Source organism: Morone saxatilis, unplaced genomic scaffold (genome assembly GCF_004916995.1).
Source record: "Morone saxatilis isolate NCDOM2014 unplaced genomic scaffold, NCSU_SB_2.0 Contig4, whole genome shotgun sequence".
NCBI lineage: Eukaryota > Metazoa > Chordata > Actinopteri > Moronidae > Morone > Morone saxatilis.
Window position 1 is genome coordinate 11,192,872 of NW_023339984.1, and position 9,360 is coordinate 11,202,231.

The following is a 9,360-nucleotide window of genomic DNA, read 5'->3' on the forward strand; positions in this document are numbered from 1 at the left end:
AAAAGAGAGAAGGGGGGGGGGTGCTAAAGGAATGAGGGAGTAGAGGGCGGGAGGCTTTGGCTGAGTGCCTTGGAGGTGTTTAATTGTCTTCATTGAAGACCGCCCCACCAGCCTCCCCCCCTCCCTTGCCAAACGCTACACCTGACACACGTACCCTAGCCAAGGAGTGATGATATCATGAGAGAGGTGCGGGGAGGTTAAAAAAAAAAAAAAATGGTAAGGAAAAAAAAGAAGAAGCTAGGTGCATTCCAAATTAACATCTGTCGGAGAAAGTGATTTTATTCCGAACATAACAAATGCCCGTGCCATTTGGAGAGACGCCAAATTGCTAGTCACCGCTTCGTTGCACCTAAAAAGGCACAAAATGCACATGGCAGTGTGTATGACTGTAGGCCCTCATTGAAAATACAGTCATGTCTCTGCAGTGCCATGAAAAACCATTCTGCTCTCTGTTCTCTTTCTCCTACAAGCGCTGGCTGGCTTTGAGCTTTATCAACTGTGCAACCAGATTGCAGAAGACAACGGCGAAAATGCAACAGACATCCATCTTTGAAGAGAAAATCCGCGCACGTATTCCCTCCCAAAACAAAATGGCCGCCTGACTTGTACTTTTTATTGCAAGCGCTTGACAATAACACCTTTAAAACACATTTGCTGCCTTTCCTTTGTGTGCGCGAATGGCTCATATTCTGTATGTGCACAATATGAAGTGGCTGCACTTTTTTCCTCTCTCGAACCAAATGGCCATCATGGCTGCGCAATGCTTCTCTGTGTATCACTGTTTGTAAGCCAGTTGAATGGCTTTTTTAATCTCTGTCAGGAGTGGGTGTCAGTCCGCCTCTAGCTACACAAAACACCACAGCAACAATTCCATTATCCACACTCGGACCGCCACAATGTGTGTGTGTGCAACACATACATCAGTTCTTCCTTTATTTTTTTGGCAGTCTCCTCTGTAACTTAGATTGCAGTGAGAGGAGCGTTAGAAGGGTAACATCCATTCTGAACAATTCTTTTGCACCGTAATGGTTTCAAGTCTTAACAGAAATATCCTGTTTAACTTGTTTTCTTCTACATTATTAGTGCGTTATTAAGTTGATTTAAAGGGTCAGTTCAAGCAAATTACCACAAAACTGTCCCTTAAATACCCGTCACCATCCAAATACAATGGACTGAACTGCTTGCTGTTACTCTTACTCGTTTACCTGGGACCCCTTGCCATAGTTTGCATATGTGAAGACATTATGAACAAGTCAATCAAAAATATATCATTCCCTCCCAGGTGATTTCTCTTTGTGTGCTTTTTGAGGCCTAAAGAGGTCAAATTAGTAATTCACATAGCAAAGGGTTATTGCCATTCTACCATTTTATTCATCAACTTGTGACCCCTTGGGAGCGTTTGAAGGCCCACGCTTGGAATCACAGCTCCAGATAATCCACACGACAAACAGTTTTCTTAGGGACTATTTCTCAGGCTGAAAGTAGTTACAATGAAAACTGTCCACAGTGAAGTCATTTAATTATCCAGAGCAAATTGGACACTGAAATTGATAAAAATCTATCCTTTTCAGTGCTGTGAGCAGCTCCATTGTACTGAGGTTGCGGCAGAAATCCCCCAACCTGGGCAAATAGATATATAATAATAAGTTTATGCATGGCTAGATACCAAAAGAGGTCAATGATAAAATGTCTTCTTTTGCAATTTAGATAAACTAAAACAGGCGGTCAATAATTTCCCCACAGATTGCTCGGGTCTCTTTACTTAATGTTAAGATCAGGTATTTTTCAAGCTTAATTCTGTCAGTGTGGTGTCTTACAGGAGTTAAGACTGCACTGGGTGGGCTTTACAGTCCATGCGTGCCCATGTGGAGAGACAGAGAGGAAGACAAGACTGTGGATGTGACACTGGGGTATGATTTGAATACCTGCCTGCTCCGGCTGAGCAGTTATCAATCATCTCTCTGTCAAGCATCACTCCCCGCTGGCAACTTCTCCATGCATGTAACCCCATCCCTCACTTTTTTCCCTTCTGTTTCTCTTTATTAATTTTCTCTCTATAACTCCTGGTCTCTCTTCAACCTCCAACCACCCTTCGATCAATTCCTGGACTCCTCCGTTGTCTCTTACTCATTTACTCTGCCTCCCCCCCCATCCTCTTTACCTTCCCCTCTGCGCTTCCTCTCACATCATCTCACCGGGCCCTCTTGTTCTTTCTATCTCCCTTGCTGTCGCCTTGCCTGAGGATATCACGAAAAGAAATCAGGGGCGTGGGTAAAGGGACAGATGGAAATGAATGAGAGACACAAGGCAGAGGACTGCAGGCACAAACCCAATACTAAAACCCTGCTGCAAAATGTATAACCATCCAAACTCTTTTGCACACTTTTTAACTGATTATTATTTCTTTCATATCTCTCCCAATTTTAATTTTCAAATTAATAATTTTTTTTACCCATGTGCACACATGGACTGTGACCTTAGGGAGGGCTACGTGGGGCGAAAAAGCGTGTGTAACATGCTGATTGATAACTTGAGCGCCTTCGGCTGGGTGATTTTTCCCAACACCGCTCTCCAACGGGCGATAATGGGCACGCAGCACACGCAGAAACACATTCATAAGCATACTCCCATCCCTTCACCAAGTTGAGGGAAATCAGACCTAAGACCAGCGCTGTTTGCCGCTCCGCTCTTGAAATATGAATGGTTTTAATTAAACAAACTCGCTTTGCCATCTGGCCCTACAATTGGGCTTGCCTAATGAACAGAGTTACACACAAATACACACACACACACATCCACATTATTAACCAGGCTAAGCAGCATTCCAACGGGCAAAGCTTCGTAAATAGAAATAACAACAATGAAGTGATCTAGTGAGGTGCTTCACAGAGCTGGAAAATGATGCAGTGCCTCATTGTGCTGAACGAGGAGTGTGAGTGTGTGAGAGAGAGATGGCTGGAGCTGTTTTTTATGTGACTGAGCATGTGTGCACTTTGCTCAACATGTGCATTTCTCTGTGTAAAATTGTGCATTTTCGGTGTATCTGTCTTGTGTGCATGTCAGCAAAGGCTCAGACACAGCGGCCTATACTAGCCGAATACCTGACTGATAGCTGCTGTGATGATGTGCCACTTGTCTGTCCTCTCTACTGGGCCAGCTAGCCAACACTAAGTGATGATGTTTGTAATCCAGCGGTGGTACCCCAAGATTTCTCAGCAGGAGAGACAGGAGAGATAGAGTCTGGTGTATGTGTGTGCGCTAGGGGGGGGGGTTTGTCTGGCAGCCAAAGCACAGAAACGTGGTAGGCATGCTAACGTTAGCAGCCAGTAGGACGTGCTATTACTCTCTTAGAGGCTACAATAAATTTGCACTATTCATCTGTCTTAGCAGCCAGCATAAACAAAATCAGACATCAGCCTCTGTGAGATGCACTCAGTGATGTAGTGGTGAATAAAAAGTTGAGTAAACTAATGTTGACCCTCCTGTCTGTTGGTTTTCATCATACAAACAAAACAACCCTTGAAATATGGAGAAATTTATTTTTTTTTTTTTAGGAAAGATTTTGCTCTTTAAAGCTCAATTTTGATTATTTTTATTCTACACCGTTATTTGTTAGCATTAGCCACCAAAGCAGCACAGCACACAGTGTAAAATCAGAGTTGTAAATAGGAGGTGAAGCTGAAGTAAAGGTTAAAGTCATAAATTAGCATTTGTTCTATAAAAACACTACATAATGATTCACGCTACAGATGAAACAGGATAGATCACTGGCAGCGTGACCTACAGCACCAAAAGCACAACACGCCACGTAGCTTCACTGATGTACTGAACAATGATATTACATCTTCAGTGCCGGGAGCTGTTCAGATTCTCACGAAGGTTTCACATGAAAAACACTTTGCACACCTCAGACACCTTGCTCATGATGAAAGGGCAAGGTGGAAGTGTGTTATTTTGAGGTCTACTTGAACTAACACGGTAAGAATCTAAAAAAAATCCACTGCCCCCCCCCTTGGCGATGTGCAGATCAATAATAGAGCACAAAGTCTTTGACCCGCCGTACATCTGGAAGGGCTCTTCGACATCCATAACGGCCTAATCGGGTGTTTGACTCCAAACACTCAAGCGTTTATGAATATCTGATGAGCACTGGGGTAAGCTTATAAATAAGTGAGGGGCCCAGCTGTGCATCAAAAAAAAAAAAGATCAAGCCTCCGCGAAATGTACCAAATGTCATAGCAGAGCAATATATGGAGCTGTGTGCCGTTCAAGAATTAGGGTAAAATTGATATACGTCTCAAGAAGGTGTCTGAAGACTACAAATTGAGTTCTTTGTGCGCTGTTCAACTTAACAAATTCAGAAACATCTGCAGAGATACAGCAGAATCCTCCCGAGGTGTGTTTGATAGTTTGTGCAGTGTGGAATGGGTCAAGATTGTGTTCATTTGTTGTTGTTGTGGCTCTGTTCTGGAAGAATCTGTCTTGGGTCGACAAGTTGTACTTTCTTTCTTCTTCTTTTCTTTGCAACACTCCCCATGAAAATAAGTCGACCAATAGAAAATAATCAAGTTCGAAACCTGACCTTGATGAAGGAGATGAGGAAAAAGAAAACACAGTCCCTCAGCACATCTGCGCATAGTGGAAAAAAAAGGAAGGCTAAAGAGCGGGAGTGGAAACAGACTGTGTGTGCGCCGTCTTCCAATGTGTTTGTGTGGGTCCCCATTAGTACGGATGCCTGCGTATGTGTGTGTGTTTGGCGGGGGGGCAGTAACTTGCGTGCGTGCATTCATGTGTGTGAGACAGACGGGCAGCTGCGGAGTGCAGGACGATTGTTCCTGCACATTGTGTGAACATCGATCGTCAACAAGCGAGTCGGAGCTGAAAAAAAAGCTCGGAATCAAAAAGGGACATTAGCCTTTGTCCGCTTTTCACCGTGACACAAAGCGATGGCAATCAAACATGATGAATCAGTGTACATGGTGAATGAAAAACACAAATCAAATCCTCGGAATCAAAGTTTTCAAACCGACACCCGTGCTCCTCGCCCTACGGTTGAAATTTGAATAGTTTTTGAACTGAGCCGTCATTTCCTTTCATCTGCACTCACAAACACTCTCTACCCCCTGTCCCCTGCTTTATTCTGGTCTTCCACAAAAAAAAAGAAAACACGAATCATCGCCGCATTACGAACGTAAATGCCTGCAATTACCTGTCGCTAATGATGCCCATGCCAGCACTGAGCACCACAGCAAGCCATCTGCTAACTTTTGTTCTCCCTCTTTCCTCATAACTCCCTAATTTTCTAAAAAAAAAAATAAAAAAAGGGCTGGGGCTTCATATAGAGCAAATGCAGTGCTGATGGTGTCTGTGTGTGCTCTGGCTACAACACAAGGGGGAGCGCTAATGACTGTAGTTAGCATCCCTCAAGAGGCCGGAGCAGTTTGCCAATATTTGCCCTAACCTTACATGATTGCATTTACTTTACACTTAGGTATTTAGCCGATGCCCTCATCCAGAGTGACCTCGCATAAGTGAGCAAGCGGGAGGCTCGACGTCTTCCTCAAGGACACTTTAAGAGGAAACACATAGCAGCTTTTTTTCTGTGGCTGAATGATAAAAAGTAGCCCAATTACAGTCTCTGAGACCAGAAGGCCACCGTGCTCTCTGCCTAAATCCAGATTATATCTTCTCACGGCCTTGGAGTACAAGCTGTAAAAACTTAGAATGGTATAAATGTGCTGCAAAGATGTGCCAGTTAGAGGTTAATTTGAGATTGAAAACAAAACAGGCAAATATTCACATGCACTCACTCACTTCCAATCTCACTTGTGCAGCTGCCTTTCCATCTACACACACACACAAGCGCGCACATCAGTTCGGCTGATCTCACTAAAGATAGCGAGCAGCAGCAAAGGCATGTTGTTTCTCTTGGATGGAGACTGATTCATGAATTGACCTTGACTCTGTTCCTCCAACAAATCTCCTCTAAAGCTCCAGTATACTTTGCAACAGTACCCTCCTAAACCGTGGAAAAGGAGAATTAACAACATATGAGCACTGAGCTGAAACTCAAATTGATGGGGATTATATTACCATATATTTTGGGTCAATGTGGGAATTGTAAGTTAATTCAAACTGGACTTTATCGATAGAGATAATTGACAGAGATACATGAGCTTTTTTGGTATCCAATATTCCATTTGTTTGTTTAGCTATTTATGGTATTTTTGATCTCAAGGTGGATTTGATTGACAGGCTCATCGCACTTTTGATCTAACTCGGTTGTCCGCTACTGGTCGTCCCTTTCCAATTACTTTTAAAAGAGATCAAATTGAAATGAGCCTTTTTAATTGGGTCTAATTTGGCCGGTAAATGGGTGCCTATTGTCTGAAAAAAGGAGATTTAAATACCCACAAGATCCCTTATCAGCCCACATTTAAAGTGTTTCAAATCCCTTTAATCTGCATTAGGGCCCAAATTTGAGAAAGCTCACTGCGGACACCTGTGCAACTGCCCGTTTGATGTGCACATCTGTCTGGTTTGCCTGACTTTCTATCTGCTGTCAGGTTCATTGCAAAACCCATAAGACATCCAACCCTCTCAGATATTCCTTCAAGGTAAAGCAATCGTGATGTCCGAGCTTCACCTTTTGGTAAAATCGAACACTATTTTGACTACGTATGATATGAAATAAGTTAAGACATCATTTACAAAACTACTCCATCTAAAAAAGAGAGGATGTGAATCTTTAAGCCATTTGAATATCCTTATCCTAAGCTGCAGTGGGGGAAGCCTCTGCACTTAGGCTTAGCACTCTCAAGACAGCTACTCCTTGTTAAGCATCGCCTCAGACTCCTAGACTATGAATGGGACCATTACCCCCATCTCTCACTACACACCCAGATACACACACATTCACTCGCACACACATATTTTTGGCCTTGGTAGGAAACTAGCTCATGCTAGGTTCTGCAAGGGAAGATACAGTACTGTACCTAGGGACTGCCTTTACAATAGGCTCCATTGCTTTCCACTGCTCCCACTCACTCTCTCTTGGCTGCAGTCTTTTCACATTACAACCTACAGAACATCGGTTCTATCTACCAATGGTAGAAAATGTAACTCCTTCTTAAGGGCCTCAAGCCAAACACACACTACAAATCTGTGTAGCTTCTAAACAATTCAAGTTGGGTATTAAACCCTATTGTTTTCCCGCTTTGCTTTATCTCAAAGAATACAGGGTGAGATATAGAGATCTTGTAAAACTATCCTCAGTCAAGTTGAAACTTAAATGACAAAAGAAATTCGACAGGAATTGTAAAAAAGTCCAAAAGAGCTGCAAACTAAAAGAAAAAAAAAGATGATCTTAAAGATGTTGATCTAAAAGAATATATCTGTTACATATATTCCCTCGGTAGCCCCTTTGATCGAATAAGCCTGACGTTTCTGAAACAGAACCATAGGTTTTATGATAAATCCCACACCTCGTCTTTACATGATGTACACTTGTGGAAGGGCTTTAGCTTTAATAAAAGTTGCAACCGCTACTACACCACAACCTCAACCACATCACCCCTGACACACTACTAACCACTGCCAAAAATCTAAAACCAAAGACACCTAAAGAAATGTCTACTTGATAAGAAATATTAAAAAGGACAGAACCTCACATGTTCCTGTATGTTTGTCTATTACTGGGCGTTCTACGTGAATGCTCTAGGCAGTATGTGAGTGTGTGTTTCCTGTATCTTAACGTTTTCTTAATCTCCTTTCAGTGTTTGCCCCTACCATTTTCCATGTGCTCTGCCTCACCGACACTGCCATCCGGCGTTGTCCTCTCGTAGCTGTCCTCGGGCAGGGGAAGGGCGCCCAGCCGGGGGCCCGATGAACTCTTGCTGCTGGGCGTCTCCGACTCGTCCAGGCCACTGTCGTAGCAACTCTGCAGCGATCCCTGCTGGTGAGGGTCCTGGGGCTGGCTCACCACCGAGAAGGTCACTCGGCGAAACGGCTACAAGAGAAACCAAACGGCCGGGGGTCACTATAAAAGGGACTGTTTTACTTGTTTAGTTTTTCTTATTGTCTGAGGGTAGCTAGGGAGGTGGATCCTCTGGATCTCGGAAGGGGATTTCGGGTCAGGATGGTAGAGAAACAGGTCAGGAAAAATGGGGCAAGGGTAAAGAGGAACTATGCTTTAATTGGAGGAATCGTAGAAGTGTGCTAGCTCAAATTTAAGGACACAGCTATTAGGGCTAACTTAAATGTTCAAGCTAGTGGTGATGTCACTTTCCTGACCCCCCCAAAAATGAGACACATAACCTAATCTGCTCAATCACAAAAGCCAACAAAGATCTTTTATTACAACAAACAAGGTCCTGCCTTTCTCTCACCCTGAAAACTTTCAATAGGAAGACATTGTAATAGGGACATGGAGGAGGCTGTACAAAGGGAGTCTTTCACAGGCTCGCTTGAAGCTCAGGGGACCAAGCAGACACAGCAAAACCTGTGTGTTAAATACAACCAAGGACGGAAGAATGCACAAGCCTCATTCACTTGTTTATTTGCCCATTAAAAAGAGGACAAGGTGAACAAGCGCTTGGCTTTGCAGGCGGTCTGAGTTGATGCCACAGAGCGAAAGCACAAATGCAAAGACGAGCGCATACAAACACCTACTCGACGGCGTGCGATCACGTGCGCACGCACAAAAGGTTTTTGCCGGACGAGCTTGCGGGTTCACCCTGTCAATATGTGTGGCCTGCTGTAACACATTATTGAGCAGTGTCCTGAGTTAAGCAGTAGCAGAGCATGTCATTAAAGCCGAGGCCTCTTTCTCACTGTCTCAGTCAGTTTCCCTTCCACCCCCTACATCTCTCAATCCCTGTCTGAGTGTTGTACAAAGGTAATGGCAGAGAGGGGGGAGGGGGGGGGGGGGGGGGTGAAAGAGGGAGAATGAGCATGAGGTGAGGAATGAAAGATCAGGCTTGGTCATTACCAGAATAAATGACATAACAAATGGCTAATGCCATTCATTAATTAGATACAAACACAGTCAGAGCTTGCGTCTGTTGCCCACGCATCTTCTCTTCCAGCCCCTCACTGGACCTTATCACTTGCTCATATTCTCCTCTCCTCTACTTCTGGCCTCAGCCTTCCTCCCTCAGTCCTTCTTGTTTCCTTTTCCATCAGGAGAATATTAAACGGGACAGAGGTCCATTACTCAAACATCTCCCCATTCCCTTCCCTTGTGTTCCCAATGTTTCACCTGATCAGCTCCTGTGGATCGATAAGTGTGATCTTCAAGCTTTTGCATATCCATAAAGCATCTAACATGTCATTCGATGTGAGAAGGCCAATGCGCAAACA

General features: G+C 43.9%; 1 protein-coding gene across 2 annotated transcripts in view; it reads right to left on the minus strand.

The window, feature by feature from the left end:
* pcdh7b (protocadherin 7b) overlaps positions 1 to 9,360 on the minus strand; it is a 98,798-nt gene that overhangs the window by 47,770 nt on the left and 41,668 nt on the right. The window contains exon 2 of one of the 2 annotated variants that reach the window (XM_035675621.1): positions 7,813 to 8,008. In XM_035675621.1, the coding sequence (XP_035531514.1) occupies positions 7,813 to 8,008 (196 nt within the window). Of the gene's footprint in view, positions 1 to 7,788; positions 8,009 to 9,360 lie in introns of both variants that reach the window. The other variant, XM_035675620.1, reaches the window with a different exon arrangement.